This window comes from Neoarius graeffei, chromosome 20, assembly GCF_027579695.1.
Source record: "Neoarius graeffei isolate fNeoGra1 chromosome 20, fNeoGra1.pri, whole genome shotgun sequence".
Taxonomy (NCBI): Eukaryota; Metazoa; Chordata; class Actinopteri; order Siluriformes; family Ariidae; genus Neoarius; species Neoarius graeffei.
Window position 1 is genome coordinate 5200283 of NC_083588.1, and position 27799 is coordinate 5228081.

Genomic DNA, 27799 nt, shown 5'->3' on the forward strand with positions numbered 1-27799 from the left:
AAAATTAATATCATGGCGGGCTGTTCAAACTGCGGAAATAGTTTGCTCGAGCTACTTTCAAAACTATAACTTTCCAACCTTAGAACAAAAAACTTTTGTAAGTCTTGAATAGGGCGGCACGGTGGTGTAGTGGTTAGCGCTGTCGCCTCACAGCAAGAAGGTCCTGGGTTCGAGCCCCGGGGCCAGCGGGGGCCTTTCTGTGTGGAGTTTGCATGTTCTCCCCGTGTCCGCGTGGGTTTCCTCCGGGTGCTCCGGTTTCCCCCACAGTCCAAAGACATGCAGGTTAGGTTAACTGGTGACTCTAAATTGACCGTGAGTGTGAATGGTTGTCTGTGTCTATGTGTCAGCCCTGTGATGACCTGGCGACTTGTCCAGGGTGTACCCCGCCTTTCGCCCGTAGTCAGCTGGGATAGGCTCCAGCTTGCCTGCGACCCTGTAGAAGGATAAAGCGGCTAGAGATAATGAGATGAAAAGTCTTGAATAAGGTTCGTTAATGTGTGTTTTACTGTTATATTTACTCTATATATTGCCCTCTGTTCCCCTTTAAGGGTGCAAATTAGACACCAGGAAGATTGAATTAGCTTTTTGGGTTGTTCTTCTAAGAACCCCCCCCCCCAAAAAAAAAAAAAAAAACTAAGAAACCTTTATTCGTCACATGCACACTTCAAGCACAGTGAAATTTGCATTTAACCCATCTGAAGCAGTGAACACACGCACACACTGAGGCCAAGTTTACATTAGACCGTATCTGTCTCGTTTTCTTCGCGGATGCACTGTCCGTTTACATTAAAACGCCTGGAAACGCTGGGAAACGGGAATCCGCCAGGGTCCACGTATTCAATCCAGATCGTGTCTGGTCCGGTGCTGTGTAAACATTGAGAATACGCGGATACGCTGTGCTGAGCTCTAGCTGGCGTCGTCATTGGATAACGTCACTGTGACATCCACCTTCCTGATTCGCTGGCGTTGGTCATGTGACGCGACTGCTGAAAAACGGCGCGGACTTCCACCTTGTATCACCTTTCATTAAAGAGTATAAAAGTATGAAAATACTGCAAATACTGCCCATTGTGTAGTTATGATTGTCTTTAGGCTTGCCATCCTTCCACTTGCAAGTGGTAAGTGATATGCGCTGGGATCACACACACAGCGGCTCAGTCCCGAATCACTGCTCGTGCACTTCACTCGCGCGCTCTGTGAGCTGCGCAGGGCCGGAGTGCGCACCCTCCAGAGGGCACTCGCTGTTCAGGGCGGAGTGATTTGGAGCGCAGGATGCCTGCGGAGCCGAGAGTATCCGTGTATTGGTGTTGCTGTGTGCACGCTAATCGTTTTAAAAACGTTAATCTGATGATCCGCTGATACGGTCTAATGTAAACCCCACCTCAGAGCAGTGGGCAGCCGGGGGTTCGGGACCTTGCTCAAAGGCACCTCAGCCCAAGGCCGCCCCACGTCAACTTAACTGCATGTCTTTGGACTGTGGGGGAAACCGGAGCAAACCCACGCAGACACGGGGAGAACATGCAAACTCCACACAGAAAGGCCCTCGCCGGCTGCTGGGCTCGAACCCGGAACCTTCTTGCCGTGGGGCGACCGTGCTAACCACTACACCACCATTTTTCTAGGCCATAAAGTTGATATTCTACGTTTCAGCTCCGACCATTGCGTACGACCTTTAAATTTGATTGTAGTATCATGGTTCGAAAATAAAAGGTTTTTGAAAAATACCGTGCCTGTTTATGGGTTGAAATTACATGGAACATTTTTATAATTTTCTGAACAAAGTTAGTTTTAATCGAAAAATGTTTAAATGTCATGAGTCAAATCGAAAAATAAATAATTGTGTGTGTGAAAAAAAAAAAAAGTCCGTAAATGAAGTCCATGTTCTCACTCTGGCCGACCGGAACACTGTGCCCACAGTCAATATGGCGGCTTGTGGCTGCTGGGGAAATTTCTCCCTCAGCGTGCGTTTGAACTCTGACCCCGCGCAAACGTGCCATCCTGCCAGCCTCGTCCGCCATATTGACTGTTGTCTTTTGCCTTGAGAAGAAGATAAGCGAGAACATTTGCTTGGAAAAGGAAAAACGATTAAACAAACAAACAAAAAGACTGGACTCCGCTTTTCCGTTGGACTCGTAAATCAGCGCCAGTCCGTGCCGAGGTGGAATTTATCGAGATGGCGAGGAAGAAGAGCAAACAGGCCGGAGTTGGGAATAAAGAGCAGAGTTTGTCGAAGAGCCCCGGCGGAGGAGGAGATGCAGGAGCAGCAGCCAGGAGCACTCAGGTAGCGTTAGCTCAGCCGGCTAATCAGGCTAACTTAAATATGGGCTCAATTCCGATCAACTTCCTGTTGGACTTGGAGTCCACTTTGTAGGGCGGAGAACTCCTTCTCACACATCCCACACTAGTGCACCTTTGTAGGGATTCCGGAGCTATTCAGGATGCGACACCAGCTTCGCTCCATCTCTTAGTTCCCTGAGAGAGATTTTATTCGGAGACGGATTAGACAAGTTTCTCACGAATGCTGTTTCACGAAGTGTCTGCTTTCGAGTTCGACACATTTTAAGTCATAAAAACGTCCTGTAGTTTGCACTTTGCGAGCAAACCCAACCTTCGCCTGTAGTGTATTCGGGCGGAGCACCTTGTCTGCTCCCAACCTGCGAGACGGAAATATATTGAATTACGAAAATAGGCTTTCAGAATTAACACGTTTTAAAATAGAAATCCATTTTCGAGCTCGCTCAACGACTCATTTCTAGCAGACTGAAGAAGCTCGAAGCGTTATTTTCTTTACTCCGCACCCGTATTTGTGTAAATCCCGCCTTCCGCGCTCGCTTGTGACGTCCTCCAACGCGCTTGATGATTGGGTCGTAGAGATGTCCGAATGACGGATTAAGATTAACCGGCCAATCAGAGCGGAGCTGTTGGAATACGGGTAGGAAGGAAATAACGACAATACGAAGCTAATCTCCTCGTCGTTATCGTCCAACTAGTTTGTTATCTGGACTAAATTGCTTTTAAAATTCGTTGCTGCAAAAGTTCCGCAGTGAATTTTTTAAATTTTTGGGCGGATGAACGTGTTTACTGTGCACCCCTGGTGTACTTTCAGTTTCTCTCGAGTACAAAGTGACAGCCAGACAAATGAACAAGGGCAGCAGGAGGAAAGTCACCTGGAAGCCTCTTGCTGACAGGATTAAAGGAAAAGTCCACTCTGAAACACATTTAACAGATTTATACTCGGCTATTCTGCGATACACCAGAATCGCAGAGTCCGAGTTTGTCGGCCAGTCCTGAATGTTCATGATTCCTGTCAGAAGTTGAGATTTGTGATGCTCTGACGTCACACGGCGACACTGTCAGTGCTCAGGTTTGGTTCTTCGCACCGAAAAACAAAACAGGGACAGTTTTTGCTCTCGACGTTCAGACGCTGGACGAAGTCTCCGACCTCCAACACTGACCTGAATCAGCGAGTTAAAGTGCATATTCTGGACCAATTTCTTTTGTTTTTTTTTTATATGAAAGTATGTCCCTTTACACACTCATCCAGAAGGGTAATTTTTCACAAGGCCATCTGTCTACAGCAGAAAAAAATTTAAATAACAAAACGTGTCTGGAAAAATCCCAAGGGAGTCTGGAGCCAGATTCATGACGTCACCTGCGGAAGCGCCAGCAGGCTGCGCGAGCTTTGCACGGTTTCAGTGCACAGCCTGTGTAGACCAAGCGCTCCCATTTTTCTCTCGTTGTCCGGTCTTTTGGAAAACGATGAGTACTGATCCCATCAAGATTGGTGTTGCTACACCCGCTGACGATACATCTGTTAACCATTTTAATAGTTACGTGATGACGTTGAAGACATTTGCAGAAAACCACCAGGTCGTTTTCTCGTAAACAAACCAGCGCTGACGTAGGATTCAGAAGGAGGCGTCATGAAAATCAACGTTTGCCTGGAAATCCAAATGCCAAGTTTTTTCAGAGGCGGACCAATTCGCCTCAAATGGCTTGATTTCAACTGAATTTTTCTGGTATTACGCAAGGTAAAAAAAATTGCAGAGAATGCAGAATGTTACAGATATTTGACCAAAGTTTCATATAAAATCGGAGGATTGCACTGATCTTGCTCCTGAATTTACCCCTGATATGTACTTTAAGACGTGACGAGTGCGATGGCGTTGATGTTCGTATCAGCATTAAAGTTGAAGCTGTGGAAGCGGATCGGTTTGAGCAAAGCGTCCAGATGAGATGAGACTCCGACTGCACCACTCTGAGCGGCTGGTGACTTTTGATCGGTACAGTTTTTGTGAATCAGACATTTTTTTTTTCATCCTTTCGATGAAGACTCGTCGCCTGATTTATGGCGTTGGACTTGGAAGTGATGTCTGACATCATGACGAACGAGCTGCCTGAACGTGAGCGGAAATCAGTAGATTGACACGTGCAAAGAGAGAGTTTTAAATGTTTTGAACATTATAGCGAAAAAATTCCAACACGACAGGATAGAAATGTGCACAGGTTGACCTGAAAACACCCATGTGCATGAAATGCTTCTTTCACGTTCCGTAAATCATAAAAAGACACGTCATGGACGATTGCGTTTATCTTTATGATTATATTGTTGTAAGGCTTGTGTCGGCGCATGCTGGTGTTGATCATGAGCACATTACAGGCGTACAGGTTGAAAACACAAGACGCTCACCTCAAGCCAACAGGAACTCCTCTGACAAATCTTGAGGCCTCAGTAATTTGTTGTTCAAATATTGTTTGACACTCATTCCTCATCCAAGAGCTGGAGACAGGGGACACAAGCGCCTCCTGGAGTGTCCCGTCATCAAAGAAGTCTCTGTTCCTGAAGAATACAAGAGAGGGTTTTTTTATTTCCATTGGGTGTACAAAATTTAGTAAGATTAAAAAAGAGGCCAGAATTTTTGCAGATGTATGACACGTTTGTGGAGAGAGAGATTATTTGTGTTTGTTTGTTTGTTTGTTTATTTATGGAAGGAGTCTCCAGTGTCGGCGCTTTGTAACAGCAAGAGCTAAAGCTCCAATTTTTACGTTTTCAGACATTGGCGATTTTTTGAACATGACAAGCTGTCTGGGATTTTTTTCTCTCATTAATTTGAATAGAGAGATTTAAAAAAAAAAAAAAGAGGTTGGTTTGGAAACGACTGGTTCTCGCTGCTATAACGATCACAGATGTTCCACAACATGAAACGGAACAATAAATGGATAAAACGAGTCATCAGGAGATGACGTGTCCCCTGGCCTCCACATGAAACCCCGCACCAAATTTTCTGAAGTTGAATTGGTTGCCATGGAAATACGGAAAAAATAAACATCACAGAAATCCCAAAATGTCAAAAGGCGCAACTCCTCGAGTCAGTGAACGTAAGTGTCAGGTTTCGTAAAAATAAATAACGAATAGTTTTTGAGTGATGCTCCGGGAACTAAAATGTTTACAGACGGACAGAGCGATAGCGATATCCCCCCCGAGGTTATGTGCCGGAGGGGATAATAAATAAAGATGTTCAGACTCGGCTGCTGTAGAATAATTCGTGCTTTTATAGGGAAATGCCATCGTTGATTTATTTTCCTCTAACAGCATGCCCCCAGATGGTTTATCCCCTACTTAATGGATTATTAAACAGTTTATCCATCTTGTTGGATTCAGTACGAAGATTAATTGGTTTGTCTTTATTTTGTCTTTTATTTATTGATTGATGTAATATTGGAAAGTTGGTGCTCCTTGTCATCATTTTCCACAAAACATAAAATCTCTTGTGTGTAATTTTTGACGAGAGGATACGATGTAAAGTGTACTGTAAGTCTGACCTCACGTCCTGACTGAACTCCTTCCTGCCCCACAGTCGGTGCACACGTGCTGCTTGCTGTGCCATCGGGAGTTCAAGGACTGGGGCTCGGGTATGGCCAACGGGCTCCCGGGCCACGGCTCCAAGCTGGCCGACGCCGTCCCGGCGCTCTCGCAGGCCCTGCTGAGGGAGGCGCCCGGGCGCAAGCTGGCAGACGCCGTGCCTTCGCTGTCTCAGTCGCTGCTGGGCGAGGTGCCGCTGTGGATCTGCCAGAGCTGCCGCAAGAGCGTCGAGGAGGAGGAGCGGAGGGCGGTCCAGGAGCAGAGCGCGCCGGTGAGTAGGGAAAGGACGCACTCGGAACGCCAGATTATGTCTGAATGTTTGTCAATCAAGGTTTATTTCTCCACTAAAGCACTGAATCATGGAGGATGGTTCAAGGAAAATATGACTGAGGAACAAATTCATGTCACATCATATTTGGACAGGTTGGCAGAGTGTCGAATAGACAGATCATTTTGAAGATGCGTATTTATGTAAAACGTAAAAAAATCGAGCTACAATAGCGACATCCTCGTTTCCGTTGGTCCGGATAAACAGCGGCCGTGTCTGATTACATTTCAGTGTTGAATTATTAATGATTGCTATAAAACAAGCCATCAGTTCGTCGTGGTGCTGATTTGTTTCACGCTGTTGGAAACATCGAAGTGTATTTTCACATGTATTCCTAGGATTCTGAAATAATTATCGATGGATATTTTGTTTTGACACCGCAGCAGTGCGATAACTAACTCTTTTACAGTGAACTTTTGCAGAGAACATACTCAGTTTGTGCCCCCCCCGCCTTGAGTGACAATGAGTCAGAGCGTTATAAAAAAAATAAAATAAATCACTGAGCCGTGTGCAGTCAAGTTAACAAAACGTGTTAATGCCAGAAAACAAAGGCTCGTCGGGCACGAACAGTTATTAAGAATGGTGATCAAAGGATGAAATGACTGATGACATCAGCGATTTGCAACACACGAGTGAACTGAATGGTGAAGATTGAGAAAACGCAGCGAGTCAGTGGGTGAACATTGACAACGATACACCGGTAACCTCCGTCGTTTCCAGAACAGACGAAGAAATTATCGCCTCCGTTCGTGATCCTTTAACTCAGTCAGTGAACTGTGATCGTGACTCGGAAGGAGAAATTCGTGATCAGGAGAACGTGCCTAAAATGAAAGCAGTCCAGGATTCATACAACTGATGGGACACTTGTATCATAAGCTGTGTTTACATATATACCGGTACGATCGTGGTATAATGCCGCTTTTCCACTACAAACGCGGCTGAGTTGGGCTGAGCCGTGCCGTGCTGTGCTGAGTCGAGCTGAGCGGGGCTGTTGGAGTTGCATTTCGACTACAACCGCGCTGAACCGTGCTGGCTGGAAGTGGGTGGACACATTGGGTGGAGTTAGCGAAAGTGGGTGGACGTCACGTGATGTCGTTAGGTGGCGCAAACAGTGACATCAGTGATCTTTTAAACGGTAGTCTCACGACCCGGATAGTAAACAATAAACATGGAGGACATGGAGTCGTTAGTGTTGCTGGTCTTGGTGCTGTGGCTTGTTGTCACCGACAACGCCAACAGATACTGGCAAGAGCGTATAGATGAGGCGAGGCGCATAAGGCTTCAGAAATTCTCATAATTTGTAATTCTTCTTCCGGGTTTACGGTGTTTACAGATCCCAGCGTGCTCGCGGGGCGTGTGTGGGCATGTGAGGACACTCCTCCTCACCAATCAGTGCACAGGGGAGTGTCTCCTCACGCCCCTAGCCCCACTCGGCTTGGTTTGGCTCGCTTCAGCCCCACTCCAAAACCATGCGAGTTTTGGGTGCTAAGCAGGGCTGAAGCGAGCTGAGTCGTGCTGCTCTGAGGATAGTCGAAACGCGAGCCGTGTCGGGCTGAAGTGAGCTGAAAAAGGGTAGTGGAAAAGGCCCATAACTGTATCGATACAAAGTATAGCGGTACAGTTTAGTGCATCTGTCCACACTAGCGAGAAATGTTTGCGGTTTTCTTTCACGGTAGTTGAAATGCGCGTGCGCGAAATGTTTCCGTGGTTACCGAGTAACTTCCTTCCGAGAATTTGACGGATGAAACAACGTGTGTGTGCTTTTTGTTGTCAATGTACAGTCTGTATTTCTGGTGGTCATTTATTCAGTCGAATCATATAAAACGCGCGAGGCAGTTGAGAAAGAAACAAAAAAAATCATGCAAAATTTCCCATTGATTTCTATGGAATTAATTGAAAAACATCGCACATTTTCAACGTTTTTCAAACCTCCGCTGCTCTGGCATGCTTTCACCTTGAGACATGATTCAAACTTTAAAACGGAGACAAACTTCTCCTGTGTGGATCTGGCATTCAACTTTTTTGCTAGGTTCTATAGACCCTTTTCAGTCACGTGACCTTCGTAAACGCAACCACCATTTTGGACATGTAGCAGACTTCGGCTCGAATTGGTTTGAATGCGAGGAAGGCGACAAACGGAGAACATACAAGAAAAAGGAACGAGATGCAGAAAACACCTTCGCTATCCAGCGACGTAGGGCATTTACAGGGCGAGCAGAGGGAGAAATAACAACAGTAACGACACATTAGCAACGCCCTACAGAAATAACGGTTTATGGCACAGACCCTTTCGGTTCTCGCTCATCTAGCTGCTACAATGACTGCTTAGACTGCAACAATAATACCTAACACACATTTAAGTATCCGTCGTAAAGACGTGAAACTCGTCGAGTGACGAGTGTGTTCATTGATAAGCTAACACAATCTAAAAGTAGACATACCATCACACTGCCCTGGCGCTGTGTACAGTTTCCCTTCTATGGTTTGTGCACTCACTATTTGCCATTACTTTCTCCAACCGTTGTTAGAGATTACAGGGAACGGCCTGGATTTAAGAGACAAATACATGTTCCTCTCAGCGGATCATCAGATTAACGTTTTTAAAAGCGATTAGTGTGCACACAGCAACACCAATACACGATTCGTCTGCACACAGCAACACCAATACACGGATACGCTCGGCTCCGCAGGCATCCTGCGCTCCAAATCACTCTGCCCTGAACAGCGAGTGCCCTCTGGAGGGTGCGCACTCCGGCCCTGCGCAGCTCACACAGCGCGCGAGTGAAGTGCACGAGCCACGATTCGGGACTGAGCCACTGTGTGTGTGATCCCAGCGCAGATCACTTACCACTCGCAAGTGGAAGGATGGCAAGCCTAAAGACAATCGGTTTTTTTTTTTTTTTTTGTTACATAGTCAAGAGAGGTGTCGGATCACTGGATCCAGTGTAAATAGCTGCCGGAGCCAACGCCCGAGGTTCCGGAGCGCGCTCCGGCTTGCTCCCCCTCAAATTAAGCGCTGTTTGTAGGACACTGCCTCTGATCTGTCCTACAGTCTACCAACAGCAAAGGAACACAACGCTAGCTAATGTCGTTAGCTAATAGCTACTACAGAAGAACAAAGAGGTTACAATGGGTTATTTTAGCCTATTTGGTTACACACTCGCCGCCACAGAATGTTAACAGCAATGTAATGCCTTTTCTGGCTAATTTTATTCGTCTTACCTCCAACAAAGTGGTCACTACACAAGCGCTGGTATGCCGAGGGCTGCCAATCTGTTAATGGCCGCTATCCATCTTCTCCGTCGGGATCCGATAAAATGATAAACCTTGCCTTGTTTGTTGATGGTTACTACATCCAGGTGCACAACAATATAGTGGCATGATGGAAGTCTTGCTGAAAATAAACACTTGCTTTGCTGCCGTTCCTCAATGCTGGCTGTGGTAAACTACTGGTAGTACACGTCCAAAATGGCAGCCGCGTTTGTCGTGACGTCACGTGAAAAGGGTCCATACTTTTTGACCAGTCACAGATCAATCACCATGATCAGTTCTGGAGAAATTCAGACTTTTTAATGAGTGTCTATGGCGTTACACTTCAGTGCAGGTGAGCAAGAAATGGCCCTTTTCCACTACCCTTTTTCAGCTCGCTTCAGCTCACTTTAGCCCGACACGGCTCGCGTTTCGACTATCTAAGAACAGCACGACTCAGCTCGCTTCAGCCCTGCTCAGCACCCAAAACTCGCACGGTTTTGGAGTGGGGCTGAAGCGAGCCAAACCGAGCCAAGTGGGACTAGGGGCGTGAGGAGACACTCCCCTGTGCACTGATTGGTGAGGAGGAGTGTCCTCACATGCCCACACACGCCCCGCGAGCACGCTGGGATCTGTAAACACCGTAAACCCGGAAGAAGAAGAATTACGAATTACGAGAATTTCTGAAGCCTTATGCGCCTCGCCTCATCTATACGTTCTTGCCAGTATCTGTTGGCGTTGTCGGTGACAACAAGCCACAGCACCAAGACCAGCAACACTAACGACTCCATGTCCTCCATGTTTATTGTTTACTATCCGGGTCGTGAGACTACCGCTTAAAAGGTCACTGATGTCACTGTTTGCGCCGCCTAACGACATCACGTGACGTCCACCCACTTTCACTAACTCCACCTAATTTGTCCACCCACTTCCAGCCAGCACGGTTCAGCGCGGTTGTAGTCGAAATGCAACTCCAACAGCCCCACTCAGCTCGACTCAGCACGGCACGGCTCAGCCCAACTCAGCCGCGTTGGTAGTGGAAAAGCGGCATTAGAGTGTAGGCAGCTTGAAAAAAAAGCTCTAACAAAACGAATCTCCGTTCTTCACTCAGCTGTTCCTGGCATCGCTCGTCTCCCCAAAGCTCCAGCAAACACATAACTTTGTCTTTGCTCCATGTAGCTCCACGGTCGTTTTGAGCCATTTTGACGTTTTATTTACAGCTGGAAAGCACGTGCGTATTGTATTGTATGAATAACCCGGAAGACGTAGGAATGGTTCATTGCGCATGCGCATTATATTTGTATCGATACAGAACCGCTTCATCTGTCCACACTACAGCGAAGCGCTACAGTACCGATACTGTACCGGTACGAAACCCATACATTTGTGGGTTTCATCCCGATACAGTTATACCGCTACAGTACCGGTATAGTCGCTAGTGTGGACAGGTGTTGCGGTACGAAAGTAGTTTCGTATCGGTACAAAATCCCTAGTGTGGACAGGGTAATAGCGTAACTGCTTGTATGCTGGGGCCGTGAGGAACCGGGAGACAGGCGCAACAGGTCTAGGTGTGTGGGGTATTTTTCTTTCTTTCTTTCTTTCTTTTATTTTTTAAAATTTACTCTTACTTTTTAGTGACTTAAGTTTTCGCTTGCACGCACACACGCGTGTTGGAACACAGCTCTCTCTCGTTACTGTCCATCGGAAAGATCCACAGAGACATTTATAGACAGTCAGTCATTAGAAACAGGTGTAACTGATCACATGTTACCTGGTGGTTCACCCCGACTCCTCGCCGTTCACAGCCGACGCTTGACCACACCCTCGCTGCCACACATACTTTTATTCACTGGGAAGAAAAAAAAGGCAAAAGTCCTTCCCGCACCGTACGGCGCATTAGGCGGCGACGATCTCCGTTTCTGTAGCCCTCGGCCTCTCGCCTATTCCATAGCGAGGGTTACAGTGGGGGGCCGGTCCTCTGGTAACCGCGAGTTTGACTCCCTACTCACATCTGTACTGCAGCGTACCTTGCCAGACGGCAGTAGGTACCATTTTTATGATGGTCTTTGGTATGACACGCAAACTACGAGGCCAACTCGTGATTTTACTCGCTGAAAGTTGACAATATTTGCATTATTTTTATGACCTCGAAAAGGCTGACTTATTTCCTTTACTTCGTAAATATGTGAGTGAATTAAGCGTGAATATACACCAATCGGCCCTAATATTCTGACCACTGACAGGTGAAGTGAGGAGCATTGGATTATCTCATTACAGTGGCATCTGTCAAGGGGTGGGATATATGAGGTAGCAAGAAAGAGAACAGTCAGTTCTTGAAGTTGATGCGTTGGAACCAGGAAAAATGGGCAAGCGGAAGGATCTGAGCGACCTTGACAAGGGCCAAATTGTGATGGCGAGATGACCGGGTCGGAGCATCTCCAAAACAGCACGTCTTGTGGGGTGTTCCTGGTATGCAGTGGTTAGTACCGACCAAAAGTGATCCAAGAGAGGACAAGCGGTGAACCGGCGACAGGGTCATGGGTGTCAAAGGCTCGTTGATTCGCACGGGGCGCGAAGGCTCGCCCGTATGGTCCAATCCAGAAGAACAGAAGAGCTACTGTAGCACAAACTGCTGAAAAACCTAATGCTGATACCTTTCTGTTTTAGCCAGCATTAACTTTATCAGCAGTTTGTGCTCCAGTAGCTCTTCTGTGGGATTGGACCCTGCCTTTGTTATTGTTTCTATCGCAACAGCAAGAGGAGAGTGGATGCTTCATGTCATCGGATTAAAAAAATAATAATAATAAAAAAATTGGCAGCCAGTTTCTTGATAAAACTGCACCCGAGGCCACTGATGTGTTTTTAAAAAGTTAATGGAAAATCGTTTCATTTTGCTTTGAATTTGAAGGCATATTTAAATCATGAGATGCAAAATAATATGAAATCTAAAAAAACCACAATTTTTAATGCAAATTTTATGGAAAATATTCCAAAAAAAATAAAAGTAATGTAAAATTAACGTGCGAGTAAAAGTCAGTCAGTAATCATCGATGTTAAATAATAAATCAAACAACATTTATGGCAAAAGTATCTCAATACATGTTTTATTACATTTTTATTACACCCTAGAATTTGTCCCCCCCCCCCCCCCAGCTCTCCTCCATCATGAGGATTGAAAAAATATCCGTCTCGTGGTAGAGATGTACATCTATACAGTAGATTTTTTTTTTCTTCCTTTTTTTGGTCTCATCGCCCACCCAGAGTGTGAAATATGTTCGAGCTGTTTCTTTTTTAAATCGGTGACAGACGGAGCTGATGGATTTGTTCTTGATGATGCGTTCCAGATTTTTCGTGCATAAAAACAGAAAGCTGCTTCATCACAGTTTTTTTTTTTTCCCCTCCAGACATTTCATGCATTGAATATGGAGAAGGTGAAGATGACATGATCTCAAAGGGGATGTGCTGAACACTTTTCAATTATTTTATCTTCTTCCTTGAGATGCTTTTAATTACAAAAAAACCCGGTTCTTTTTTCCCCCCATGCTGTTTTCCCATGGTATGAAAACCCAGTCAGATAATAAAACGGGCTGAGTTTGCAGCTGTGCGTTGTAAATATTAAATAGGTAAATAGCTTCACTCTGATTGGCTTACATCTTTAAACATTCCCAAAACAAAACACGCGTCATATTTGCGTATCTTGTGTGCCAGATCACATCGCTGCCCCATCATAAGAAGTTAAGATTATTGAATACGAATCAAATTTATTGGTCTCGTCTGTTCACACACTGAACGAATTTGGTTCTGGCTGTTGGTGACTCTTGAGCAATACGAACAGTGCACGTACAATTTATGAACAATATCCAGATTATATCAAAGACAAACAATATTCCTAAAGTACAAGTGTGTGCTCGTGCAAACAACATAATAATAATAATAATAATAATAATAATGTTAAATTTATATAGCGCCTTTCAAAAAACCCAAGGACGCTTTACAATTATAGACAAGGAAAGAAAAAAAAATAAATAAAAATATAATAAAAAGTAAAAAGTCCACCAAGTAGGGGTCAGGATGTAATTCCTGTGGTGTAGCAGCCACAGTCCCACCAAAAGGCGCACGAAAACAAGTCCCACATCTCCAGCACCGCCGCCGTGACGCCGTCAGCAACATCGCTCGAACACCACGCCGTGGATCCACACAGCGAGCAGAGAAGCTCCGCCACGCAGAGCGCTGGTGTGTCCCAAACCGCCTGCACAGCCGCCGCGACGACACCGAGCAACATCGCTCGGAACATCACGCCAAGCGTGAAAGCACAGAGCGCTGGACAACCACGATGTAAATTGAGCAACAGGCTCACTGCAGTCCACAGCTGGGAGTGCAGGCATCGCCCACAACGAACCAAGGCCTGGAGGGAACCGACGCCCCAAACTGGGTCCGGAGCTACACCACAACCGGTGGACAAAACACTCAAACAAACACCAAACTACACAAACACACAGGAAAGAAAAAAAATAGAAAAATAAATAAAATAAGAGCTCCGGTGAGAAGCGGCAGCCAGAACGCGCATGACATACTCTCAACCGGAAACGGAAACGAAAAAAAAAAGTATATGAATGTGAAAAGAAACATGAATGTGCATCGCATATGGGAATGAAATTGTGATGTGTGGGGATTTGTAGCAGGGCGTAATAATTATGACGAGACAGTAGTCGCACAGCAGATGAAGCTGGTCAGGAGAGTGATGGCACGAGGAAAGAAACTTTCTCTGTCTAGTTGTTTTGGTCTCCAGGGTTCTGTGACGTTATGCTTTTTTTTTTTTTTTTTTTCCCCCCCACAAAATAGCCTCAAGACCTGTTTCCTTGCTCAGAAGAAGATATCGCTGTCAGTCAAACCGAGGAAACTCCCGCAAACACTCGAGCTTCTGGAATGCAGGCTGTGAGTCTGTGAGCGTTTCATTGGTTCGTCTGAGATGCTTTAAATGCCTTTCACACACTTGGGTTTTTCACTCAACTCATGATCTCAGGATGTTGGACTTTTTACAACCGTGAGTTCAGGTTCGCTCATTTGACTGGACGAGAAGCATTCCAAGAGTGCCTGTGTGCAGTGTTACCGCACCGGGACGTTTCACCGCGCACTTCACTCCGTTCGTCTGTGTCCGCCGTGGACAAGTTCAAAACAGTTCCTGCAGTCGCTGTCGTTCTAGCGATGTCATCAGCGAATCTGGCACGCGATACTTTTGATTTCAAAGATGAAAGCTCGTCAGGTGGAGATGAAAAGGAAGAAGGGACACCAGTTTTTTTTTTTATCTTTTAAAAAACATGTTTGTGGCAATGGGGGCGTGGCCAAGCGGCAGTTTGTGAATGGAGGGCGGGGTCGGGGAAGGTATGTCTGGTGTCAATTAATGCCTGTGTGTTTGTTGCAGGGATGGAGCATAAAAGGAAGGAGAGAGCAGAGAAGAGTCTCTCCCGACCAGAACACGTGTGTGTGTGTGTGTGTGTGTGTGTGTGTGTGTGTGTGTGTGTGTGAGTGAGAAAAGCGAAAGAAAATAATCAACATAAAGTGTCTGTGTGAACAACAACCCTCGCCTGCTGCGCTTCTGTGTTCCCGGGTTGCGGCACCACTGTAACAGATCCTGATGTGGGTGGAGCACAGAAGCACGGCAGACGAGAGTTGTTGTTCACACAGACGCTTTTTATTTTGATTATTTTTCTTTCGCTTTTCAGCTTTTCTCACACACGCGACACACACGTGTTCTGGTCAGGAGAGACTCTTCTTCTCTGCTCTCCCCCCTGCTTTTATGCTCCATCCCTGCAACAAACACACACACACACACACACACACATTAATTGACACCAGGTGTAATGACTTTGCCACTTACCTTCCCTGACCCCGCCCTCCATTCGCAAACTGCTGCTCGGCCACGCCCCCGTTGCCACAACATTTTTTATGAAAAATGAACAAATGTATTATTATTTGTAACGTTTGAGAAAGTGTCTCATCCAGGTGCTTGCAGCGAAACTACGGTACGACACCACAATCAACGTAGTTTAAGACGTGTTTTGATTTTGTGTGAAGTCGAAAAGGGCTAAAAAGTGTCCTGATGGGATGTGGCCATCCGTTTTGGACAATATATAGTTTTCACTGACGTCACGGCATTCCGGGGAACGCCCTCCAGCCGCCATCTTGCGGGGCTAACAAAACGGACCATCGCTATTACCGGCTACGTTATCTCGGACGAATTTATAAAGTTATATAGTCAGCTTTCTAAAATAAAGATCAATGTCGGCAAAATCAAGCAAACGGAAGTATATGGATACATTGGACGACATCTCACGACAACGGTATGCAGCCAAACTGGCCTTGATTGGGGGAATTGACCCCTACGAACTGGACAAAGATGCATTTTCAAGTGACTATGCAGGGCTGCCATCCATATCGTACCCTGATATTGTGAACTATTTCGTGAATAGTAAAAGTGCCTACACACTTGATGACCTCAAAGCATACAAGTCGCTGGAGTCATACGATTATTTTGTCTGTGGCTGGGTCCGTGAAGTCCACCATATAAAAACAAGTGACAGTCGTGTCCTAATTACAGCCAAGGTATTAGGGGTGGCACGGTTCACAAAAGTCGCGGTTCGGTACGTATTGCGGTTTGAGGTCTGCGGTTCGGTACGTATTGCGGGTTTTTTTTTTAATCTTAAGTACTCTGTATTTGGGCATATAGCCTACTATTTACCTTAAGTAAACATAGTTTAGGATACAGCATTTAAGAGAGGTTAAAATTATAGTTACAATGAAATAATCATGCACAAACTGAGTTTGAGTTGACATAAGCACATTTTATGAACAATCTCTGATGAAAAGCCAGGTAGTATTTTGAAACAGCAAGAGGGAAGACATGGATGATTTCAACAGCTTTTTTATTTACTACAGTATTTATACAAAGTGTCAGGAGTGTTTGCTGCCATGTTGTGGCATCTAGAGGAACCAGGTGTCTTTTGTCACATACAGAGTTTTCATAATTGGAAGAAATAAAAATGAGTTCTTAAAGCTTACTTTTGAACAGATGTGTGTGTTAAAACTTAAACTTTTATGTGGCGACCAACCAACCACCTATATACACAAACCGAATCAAAAACTCTTCTAATCCCTGAGAGTGAGGATGTATTTTTTCACTTGAAATTAAAGTGCAGTGTTTTGAAACGTATGGCTGGATTTCTTATCTAATCTGAAAGTGCCACTGTATTCTTAGAACGATTTATAACAAAATACACACACAGCCAATATAAAATATTGCAATAAAACCAATCACTGCACTGTTTAAAACAAACCTCCCCTCCCCTCGCCGGAAAAAAAAAAAAATCTAGTTCGCCCATTATCCTGTGTCATTCTGAGATGCGCAGATAGACAGTAAAGGGAATTCCGAATTCCCTTTACTGTCTATCTGCGCATCTCAGAATGACACAGGATAATGGGCGAACTAGATTTTTTTTTTTTCCGGGCGCCGCGGTACACCGGAAATCCGGCGCGGCGCCGGAACGCTATCACCCCTGTTCGCGCGAAAGAGAACCACGTGGTTTCATACGGGCATTCGGCTTTTTTTTTTTTTGGCGAACGTCTTAAATAGGGGTACCGCGGTTTATACGCGTATTGCACCGCAAAAGGCGTATCGTACGGTTCGGTTTTTTTCCCATAACCGTGCCAAGCCTACAAGGTATGTAAACATTGGAATTTTAGAGCTCTGAACACTGCATATTAGGGTTGCAAAATTCCGGGAATTTTCAAAGTTGGAAACTGTCCATGGGAATTAACGGGAATTAACAGGAATTATTGGGAATAAACTGGGAATTATCAAAAGTTGACGGTTGGGAGCATAAATATAGTTGGTAGAAAAAATATTGTAGCATAATCTTGGCTAAAACGATCAGGTTTGATGTGAGTACAGTTGAGTATAATTTGCTATTCCTCAATCACAGGGACATAGCACACGACTTCCTGTAGAGCTATTGAGGCCACACCCCCTACATGCATTGTGCATTCCTCCATCACATGCACAATGAATTCTAGAATTCTGAACTACTAAAGCAACTTTTTTGAGCCCACAACACAGATACAGACTATTGAAGCATTTGAGCCAAAGGACTACATACAGTCAAGTACGTTTTGATGATGATGATATGAGGTAGATGATATTTGATCTACGGTGTTAAAGTTTAACTAGCAAAATCAAAATCTATTGCTAGCTTACTGGTAAACCAGATATGCTAAATGCAAGCTAGCTAGCACCATTTAATTAACGAAGTTAGCTTATCATGGTGCTAGCTACCGCAAAATGTGATGCTGTTTCTTCTGCCTCCTGCTAGACGGTTTTATGTAACTACACAAGATTTCATCAATTTTAAATGTTTTGAAGACCTTTCCATTAGTTCAGCTTGCTATCTACATATTTGCATTTTTTGTCATCTTATTTAACAGAAAAATGCCACATACGCCATCCAGTGTGTGGAAGCAAAATTCCCTAACTAAAGTTTCCATGGAAAGTTTCTGGAAATTTACTGGAAATTTTCCGCCCCTTTGCAACCCTACTGCATATAAATATATGTGTGTGTGTGTGTGTGTGTGTGTGTGTGTGTGTGTATAATATCGAGTTGATATAAGACAAATTTTACATCCATTAGTGGTATTACAGTACCATGTCAGTTCCAGTTAGGCATCCTCCAGAGATTGTTTACACGATGTTTTGGTTTCCAAAAACAAACTTAAACACAATTGATTGTTTATTTAAACAACTTCCCACTTATAAAATGATCGGAGCAGACTTTGCTGTGTTTGGAAGACTGATAATCCTTGCGGTTGATTCTCCCAAGCCACAGATTTCTCCTTTGTATGCTGAGTTTTTTTTTTTGTTTGCTCGCCTTCGTGCTCCCGTACAGTGGGAATTCCATAAAAGCTCCGCTTGACGTCATCATCTGACCTATTACGACAGCCGTGAATACAACAGGTGTGCACCATTGCTAGCTTTAAAAAGCCTGCTTGGGTTCTTTTGAAGACTTTGTACTCACGCGTTACAGTATGTGCTCAGTGACGTACGGTAAGCTTGACCCGCAAGATGGCCGCCACTAGGGAATCCCCGACTCTGTGACGTCATGTGGAAACTATCTATACGTGTCAAAATTAGGTCTTGTTGGCATCAGGTACAAAGGTCGAAAGGACGCACGTGCTGTCTTTTTTGAAAATAGCTTCTTTAAATCATAAATTATTGTATCTGAACAGTGTTTGAGGGTTTTGGTGGGGCAAACTTGTATGACTTGGCAGTAGGAGTGAGCGATGCAGCAAAAATATTCAAATTGGATTTATTTGCGAACGGCGCGTCATCCGGAACATTGATAAATCAACATCTATAAAGTTTTTTATCAAAGAAAGTTTGGGGAATGAAACGGTTCTAAAAGCACAGGAAGCTGCTGATGATCATGAGTCGATCGCATCACGGTATTTTCCTGTTGCTGAGCCCTGCTTGGCAGCTGACTTTCACCTCAGAGGACAGACGCGAAGAAGCAAACAGCATTGATGGTATGAATTGCGTTTTCAAAGATGCTCAGTTTTAGTAAATAACAAAATGCCAACCTCTACATCAGCATACATGTGGTGAATTTGAATATTTTCCATGTTGAACATCATGCTGCTGTATTTTGTGTGTGTGTGAGCTGCAGCTCTGTGCACCATAAGGGCAAAATCCAAACCACAATCCTATCAGCGTTGTTAAAGGGCTTGATAACGGACATGATCTTATCCAAACAATGGCTTGCTGAAAGTGCACAGATTATTTACACACAACAGACGTTCAGTGGAAAAGGCGAAACTTCCGCCTCCCGTTTCCACTTTTTCTGTGTGCACTGTTCCGCTGTGCTGGCCTTTGATTTAGGAAGCTGTTTGTGCTGCTTGCTTACTCTGTGTTCAGAAACGTTTCGTCATTGTACTTCATGCAGGTGGCTGATGTTTCAGTGTGTGGGTTTTGCAGGCGCCGCTGTCCCACTCGTCCTCGTGCAAGTCGCAGAATTGTGGGAATGGTTACCCGGAGCAGAACTCTGTGGACTGGGATCCCAGTTCCTTCCTGTCGGCCCGGAAGCTCTCGGGTCTTTGGAACTCTACACACACGAACACGGGACCTCACTGCACCCACGGCACTGCGACTCACTCTCAGCAAGGTGTGACTTCCTTCTCTCTCTCTCTCTCTCTCTCTCTCTCTCTCTCTCTCTCTCTCTCTCTCGCTTTGTGCTTCGCTGGACAGAGATGATTTCTTCCCAGTTTCCATCCCACTCTTGCAAACGTTCATGATTTTATATTTAAGTGCTTTGATGGAGCCCGTTGCTTCCAGCAGTGTTGAATTCTCAAATCTGATTGGTCAGAAGGAGAAGAAGGCAAAGGCAAATGTCTGCAGAGGCACATGACAGGATGATGTCAAGAGTTTTGTTCCTTACTTTCAGCATGGTTACTTTTTGAATGATTGTTATGAGAGAAGTGAGAAATACTGGACAGTCATAGTAAAGGTTCAAATTTTATTTTTATTTTTTACTTTATCTAATATTAGAAGAAGCTCATGTTCCTCTCCAAATGATGCGCTTTCGAGGCGGACGTCCTCTCGTAGCTGCTGTTCTTGAAAGTTCATCAACACCTTCTGACGAATCAGAATCCGACCATTCAGAAGCGCTGTGCTATTCTTAGTCGGAACAGGTCTATCAAGGTTATTTTTTACATAATAAATGATTACCTCATCTCTGCTATTCCACTCAGGCCCCTTCTGGTCTATTTTTCTTCAAGTCTGCCCTCGTCCGTTCCCGTCTAATAAAGAATTATCTGTTTTTCATATTTTCCCCCAAAAGGTAAACTCTTGTGGTTTTTCAACCTAATCTCAGATTTATCCAGGGCGTTTAGAGTATCCTGTGTTCTGTTCCCTTCTCCTGTGGTTTGTAATATTTTATTCAAGCCTGTTCTTATTGAATTTCAAATTGTTAAAGCTGCACCGTGGAGCTTCGTTTCGATCCGGGTTATTATTGCTCGCTGACTTTCCCTTCTGGCTGCTTGTGGTTGTAGCAGGCGGAACGGCAGGACCAACCTGTCACGATAAACGATCGTCTCACGAGGCGTCCGGGACCAAAGTGTGTCCCTACAGTCACCCGGCGTCCCCCGGTGCCACCTCCACGGCTACGCCACTCTCTACCTCCGCTGAGCTCTGCAAGACCTCGGCCAAGCACTTCAAAACCATGTGTAGGAGACCGACTCCTCCAGGTACGCGCCCACCGCCACCAGACACGCACTGATGAATTATAAACATCTAATCTGCAGCGATCGTCACTTTGTGCTCCTTTTTATTTTTTTTCAGGTGAAGCGTTTCATCCGAACGAGCAGCACCAGCCGTCGGCGGATCTGTCCGTTCCGCCCAACAGCCCGACGGGTCTCTGCTCTTCCCAGAATTCATCTTTGCTGCCGCCTTCCACCAAACCCACGTCCAATCAGCACGCTCCATTCACTCCGCTAGCGCCGAGCCCCGGGGCCAAGCACTCGGTCGGGCAGGACAAACCCAGCACCTGCAAAAATGCCAAAATGAGCTCCTCCATGATGGGCTGCAATCATCCGTGTAACGGACACAACACCAACGGCGCCAACGCCGCCTCCGCGAACGCGGCTCCTCTCGCAGCCAGCTCGTGCAGGTACGCCCAAAGCTGGGTGGAATGAGAGATTTGGAATTTTTTTTTCTCTAAACGCTTCTCTGAATAGTCATTGCTTAAATAATTCAGTGTCACTGTTGGACCTCACAAGATTTATTTTCTGGAGCAGTTCAGTCCTTCTAAAATCGACATGTTATATTTTTGACTCCAGATTGTTCCAGAAGTCATGTTTTATTTCGTTGCACGTTTCATTTTGAATTGTCTGTGTTTTGTGGTGGAAAGTGACGTTGGCTGGTTGGTGTGTGTTTGTCGTGTTTAGGGACCAGGCGTGTAAAGGGCACAAGCTGGTGAACGGTTCGTCGTTGTGCCAGCAGGCAGCGTGCGAAGGGGACGAAGTGGAGGACGAGGACAGCGGTTCCGAGCGCAGCTCCTGCGCGTCGTCTTCCACGAACCAGCGTGACGGCAAATACTGCGACTGCTGCTACTGCGAGTTCTTTGGACATAACGCGGTAACAAAGCTGCATTCAGATGAACTTTAGTTTCACTGTAACGTATATCTCAAGCAACGTTTAGCGACAGTCAGGCCAGGGTTTGATTAGTCAAAGGTTTTATACGAACCACTTGTGTCTTCAACTTAATACTGCCCAAATGAAGTTTGGAATTATGATACTATGGTGTACCACAAGGGTCTGTTTTAGGCCCTCTGCTATTCTCCTTTAACACGCAGCCTCTTGGATGTGTAATTCACAAATATAATATTGCAAATAGTACGACCGGTCATCCGAATAAATGCACTTTACGTATTAAAGGGGAACCGAAGGCAAATTTATTCTCAAAATTCTATTTAACTCATTTTATTCAATATCGGAATGCATTTCTGACCGCTATTTCGTCACTGCTAAAGCAAGTTATGAGCGTTTTGAAATACGCTCTGTAATACATCAGTCCGTATGTCAAAGCAACGGCCGTAAACGAGATTAGTTGAGACCTGTGCGAGACATCGTAGGACGGAAGTAAAGCGTTCAGCGGAAATCAATCAAAGTGAGCAACATCTGACAACGTTGTCAAAAGACACGCGCGCCCTCTTTCGAATGATGATGTAATCAAGCCGGAAGTTTTCCCTGTGTCCGAAATCGCTCCCTACTCACTATATCGGGCACTATGTAGTGTGGATGCCATTTTGTAGCGCTGTCCGAAACCTTGGTGAGGATTATGTAGGAAACGCGCTCGGTATAATATGCATTTTTCACAAAAACACGCGCGTGTATTTATTATTTTGAAAACCCACCAGCCGCCTGATCTGGCACGTTTTAATTGTGCGACAGTAATGACGTAAATACCAGCGCGACGGAATCGTCCTTATCCTGCCGTCTTTCCAGCTCTTCTCTACTCCACGTTGGTTCGAAGTCGTATGGAATAATCTCCGTCACTGATGAAGCTGGCAAATCTCAAAATTAATCTAAATTGGAACGATATGGCGAGCTGGCCGCTGTGTGAACAGTTTTCAAAATGGCGGCGCTGACACTTGACGTTCGAAGTCTCGCGCAAGTCTCGTCAAGATCGCACGGATAAGCGACGCCTGCCGTGGACCAAACGAACTACGTTCAACGTGGCTAAAAACCGAAAAGGCCGATAAGTGTAACGTCATATGCCAATACGAATCACGAAAAAGGTTAATAAAACCGAAAATTGAATAACACGTTAATTAAGAAATAAAGCAAGTTTAAAAATGACTTCAGTTCCCCTTTAAAAGACTGGAGTATCTAAAAGTGGAATACAGACGCGTTATAAAATGTCCAATAACTCATGAAATGACTCTTAGTCAGAAAAATCGTTGTGAATCATGATGTGTGTAACAAGGTAAAAGGAAAAAGAACTGAATATTAGACAAATCAATATCCTCTTAATATGGAATTAAAAGCAGCTGGCTTTAATTCCTGATGTTCTCCGGAGCACTATTTCAGAGTTCGTGAGATTTAAGTGAATATGAGGATTCACACAAGTGCTCCGGGTGGATGATACTGTTTTGAAAAGATCGGCATGTTCGGCTTCAGACGTCGTCAGCAGGACTTAGTAACGAACGCCGAACTTGAAAGATCTAACCGAGCGCTGTTTTGTTTTGTTTTTTTCTTCTATAAAATAGTTCATCGTAAATAGAAGCAACGTGCATGTCCGCCGAGTGATGCTGATAGCGAGCCTTTGTCCAGGTCGAAGACGTTCATTTAAAACCCTGTAATCCGATGGTTTAAACCGTGAGAGTTTTGGACTGCTCGGGAAGTGCGAATAGGCCAAGTTAATGAGTCGATACCAAGTTATTACCCATTAAAATTAAATGATATTAAAAAAAAATTACCGACACGAGATTTTGTCGTGCAGCCCCCTGCAGCTCCTACGAGCCGGAACTACGCGGAGATCCGAGAGAAGCTCCGCTCGAGGCTGACTCGTCGTAAAGAGGAGCTGCCTCAGAGGCAGGATCTGGATCCGGGTGTGACGAGCGCCATCGATCACCGGGACGTCGACGAGCTCCTCCACTTCATCAACTCCACAGAGCCCAAAAGGGTCAACAGCGCCAAGGCCGCCAAACGCGCTCGCCACAAACAGAAGAAGAAGGTACGGCTCCTCGAAGATATTTGAGGCTTCGGTGATATTGACAAACAACGGGAACAATATCAAAGAAACGTATTCCACTTTAACATGCACGTCAAGTATTGCTGTCGTCCAGATTTTAATACAGAATATTAATCTTTCCTTTTACGTGCCTGTGTTCTGTCCAGGAGAAGGAGCGTGCGCTACAAGCGTGCAGCGAGCAGCGTTTGTCCTCGTCTCCTCAGCCAGAGGCGATGGAGGAAGTGGAAGAGGAGGAGCGTGCTCCAGACGGCGAGGCTGGCCGGCTCCTCGAGTGGCCTCAGCTGGAGCTGGAGCGCGTCAACAGCTTCCTCACGTCTCGCCTTGAAGAGATTAAGAACACCATCAAGGACTCCATTCGCGCCTCGTTCAGCATGTACGACCTCAACCTCGACGTCAGCGACTTCCCCAAAAAGGCCGCCTCGCTCGAGGGCCAGCGCCTGCTGCCTCACCTCAACGGTTCGGCGACTGAGCCGCAGCAGATCGACCTGGACCTCGCGCCGCTCTCGTTCAAAAACTTTAAAAAGAGTGTGAAGATTCTCCAAGGCCTTACAAGCGAGAATAACAACAGCAGCCCCCCTACCACCCCTTCCCCCACCCCCACAAACAACAACAATACCACCGTTAACACCGCTCCCGCGCCGAGCGACGCACCTAAATCCAAAGACGAGACCAAGAACGTCACGGGCAACGCCGCCAAAACAAAGAAGGGCAAGAAAAACCAGCGGCAGCAGCAGGAGCAGGCGTCCCAGGAGCAACAGGCCAACTCCAAACCAGCTAAAGCGACATCTGGAAATCAGGAGAAAAGCACCGAAGCAGAGAAAGGAGCCAGAGGAGGGTGCAGAGGAGCCCAGCAGCACGGGGAGAGTCAAAAACCCGGGAGCAAAAAAGTAGAGGAAAGCAAGCAAGCCTCCAAGCACAACGGCAACGCAGCCTCGAACGGGAACCATCACTGGGGTTCCAACATGCAGAGGGGGAAGAACGACAACGATGCGCGAAGCCACAAATCGGAGCACGAAGCAGACGGGAAAAGCAACTCGAACAACGTCGTCAACTCTCACAACTCGCAGCAGCAGCAACAGTCCAAAGGAAAGAATAAGAAGAACAAGAGCAAGACGGAAAAGTCCAGCAGCGCGATTGGTAATCTCGTTTTTTCTTTACAGTTTGTTGCTGCTTTTTGATTTTCTTTGCTTTCAGTCCGGCAAGTTCCTGGTTGCAGTTTGATGAAAAGTCAGAGATGGGGATTTATCTCCTCACTGTAACTGGGTAGATGGTGTCCTCATGTGGCCTTTTGTCGGGCTGATGTCAGCGGGGTGCCCGTTTCTGCTGATTTTTCCACTGTTTGGTGGGAAGAGCGCAATGAGAGAAACAGGATCTTGAAGTTTTTGCCTCTGTTTCAGATCGAGGGAGCAGAAAATATCGAGGTTTTTTTTTTTGGGGGGGGGCGCTCAGTTCTTTGCCACATTTCAGAACAGCAGTAACCACAGGGTTGCATTTTCACACCAAATGAGAGCCTTATGGTGATTTATTTATTGACTTTTTCTTGCTGGAGCACTTTTATTTCCAGTTATTTATTGATAGTATTCTATTTCTGAAGATTATTTATTCATTTCAGACATTTAATCTTGAAATGTTTGGAGGGTTTTTTTTTTTTTTGGTTAAATCTCAGGTCCTTTGAGAACCTTTGTTTGCTCCAGAGCGAAGGAACTCGATGTTGTTGGGGCTGCTTTTGGGCAGAATCTAAACAATCATCCTTTTTTTTCCCCCCTCTATAGATGATGTGTTCCTCCCGAAAGATCTGGATCCGACAGAGATGGACGAGATCGATCGCGAGGTCGAGTACTTCAAGAGGTGAAACTCGATCGACATATTCCATTCAAAAGTCCGGAGTGAACCAATCACAAATTCATGAGCATGAAAAACCTCTCTTGGGCACTCCTGACACTGATGTGCTGACGTACAGTGGTGCTTGAAAGTTTGTGAACCCTTTAGAATTTTGAAATGTTGTGGAAGGACCTGAATTGAGCAGTTCATGTGAGGAAACCCACCAACATCCCAGAGTTGAAGCTGTTCTGTACAGAGGAACGGGCTAAAATTCCTCCAAGCCGGTGTGCAGGACTGATCAACAGTTACCGCAAACGTTTAGTTGCAGTTATTGCTGCACAAGGGGGTCACACCAGATACTGAAAGCAAAGGTTCACATACTTTTGCCACTCACAGATATGTAATATTGGATCGTTTTCCTCAATAAATAAATGACCAAGTATAATATTTTTGTCTCATTTGTTTAACTGGGTTCTCTTTATCTACTTTTAGGACTCGTGTGAAAATCTGATGATGTTTTAGGTCATATTTATGCAGAAATATAGAAAATTCTAAAGGGTTCACAAACTTTCAAGCACCACTGTACATGCGCTAATCTCTTTGTGTCCTCGTGTCTCCCTCCAGGTTTTGCCTCGATTCAGCGAAACAGACGCGACAGAAGGTGGCTGTAAACTGGTCCAACTTCAGCTTGAAAAAGATGCCGTCAAACGCAGCGCAGTAACGCAGCACGCACTCGCATACACACACACACACACACACACACACACACACCCACACACACACACACGCCTGGATGATGGTAACCGGAGAAACCCCAACTTCCCAATAGGACTCGACTCTCTTGCCATCTGATTGGTCACTCTAGTCTGTAGCCACTGTACTCCTGGCTGGAGGTCGCTGTCTGTCTCTGCCCCTCTGTCTGTACGCCACGGGACCTCGTCACGCACTCTGTCATAATCCACCGGAGGAGTTTTTACTGCATCTCTTAATCGAGCGGGATGAGATCACTCGCAGGAAACCTCATTACATCATTTTGTAGTGTGTAAATAATAATTTTACAATAAAAAAAAAAGGTTTTAAACCCCAAACCATGGCACACCTTGGCCTGTCAACCCACGATGTCTATTTATTTATTCTTATTTTTCCAAAAGGTACTTTTTATTCTGACACGTGCTCATTGAAAACGAATGAAGATACTGACAACATAAAAGAAATGATCTTGGGTTTTTATTGTGAGGACAGAGCGAGAACAACCACGTGCTTTTATTCCTCACCGAGTGTCGGTAACAAGACACGTGAGGAGGGAAACGTTTTGGACTTGTCCATATCAAACGTCTCAGGAGGAGCATTACGTGACGTACAGTAGATTTCCTTCCCAGCGTACGTTGTTTTATCCCGTTCGCTCCTCACGGTTTTCAGTTGGTCATTTTAATGAAATCTTGGCTGATTTTAGATAAGATCAATATCAGAGGTGCCAGTATTTACGGTTTTGACGTAACATTTCTGGTTTTTGGTCTCCTTCGCGTGAAGATGTTCGAAGCACTTGAAAAGTGTCAAATATTCATGAAAATCAAGGAAGGGGAAAGGATGCGGGATGACGCACGTGTGTTCCTCTGAGACGTGTGATAAATTCAAGCCCAGGGACTTGAAGTACTTAAAAAGCTTACAGTGTGGGACCATGTGAATCATATTTGCCCTTATTATGAGAATAATTTCAGAGGTTGGACAAATTTAAAAAAAAAAAAAAACCAACAACAAAAAAACAACACTAATATATATACAACGATGTGTATCTAATACCTGTGTCTAACACTTTTTCATCGTGTGAAATCCTCAAAGAAAAGGGAAAAGACAGACGAGACTTCCCTTGCATGCCGCTCCAAACTGACATTTGGGTTCCAGATGAGCATTGACCGTTCTCTGAAGAAGAGTTCTCCCATTTCAGTCTTGTCTTTGTGCTCCTGAGAATCCTCCTCTGTAGTTGTTTCGCTGTTCGGCTGCGTGCCGGTCGTTCAGCCTCCTTTTCTCTGTCGTCGCTGCTTGTTGTAGTTTGGCTTAGACCGAGTTCAGATGGGGGCTAGGGGGGGTAAAAAAAAAAAAACTTCCTGTCCCGGTGTTTTCTGTGTCACGTTTGATACCTTTTTTTTTTCTTCTTTTTTTCCCCCACCCTCCTCCCCGCCTAATGATCTTCAGCGCCATGGTACAGGTCATGACGTAAAGCCTGATTATCATTCTGCACGT

The 27799-nt window shown here is 45.3% G+C and overlaps 1 protein-coding gene across 1 annotated transcript; it reads left to right on the forward strand.

Annotated features, from left to right (window-relative positions):
• Nucleotides 1–2009: 2009 nt before the first annotated feature.
• On the forward strand, nucleotides 2010–26646 carry fam193b (family with sequence similarity 193 member B). Its single transcript, XM_060901160.1, has 10 exons — nucleotides 2010–2281; nucleotides 5859–6134; nucleotides 19462–19648; nucleotides 20535–20729; nucleotides 20824–21151; nucleotides 21429–21618; nucleotides 23486–23719; nucleotides 23884–24874; nucleotides 25510–25585; nucleotides 26183–26646. Exons 1-10 carry the CDS (start codon nucleotides 2174–2176, stop codon nucleotides 26277–26279), a joined length of 2682 nt encoding a protein of 893 aa, XP_060757143.1. The 5' UTR covers nucleotides 2010–2173; the 3' UTR covers nucleotides 26280–26646.
• Nucleotides 26647–27799: the final 1153 nt, after the last annotated feature.

Bases quoted from the DNA above. Each gene is read 5' to 3' on its own strand.
- fam193b (XM_060901160.1), top strand. From the start codon at position 2,174: ATGGCGAGGAAGAAGAGCAAACAGGCCGGAGTTGGGAATAAAGAGCAG. The intron at 2,282-5,858 runs GTAGCGTTAGCT...CCTGCCCCACAG, and splicing joins CAGCAGCCAGGAGCACTCAG to TCGGTGCACACGTGCTGCTT. The intron at 19,649-20,534 runs GTGTGACTTCCT...TTGTGGTTGTAG, and splicing joins TGCGACTCACTCTCAGCAAG to CAGGCGGAACGGCAGGACCA.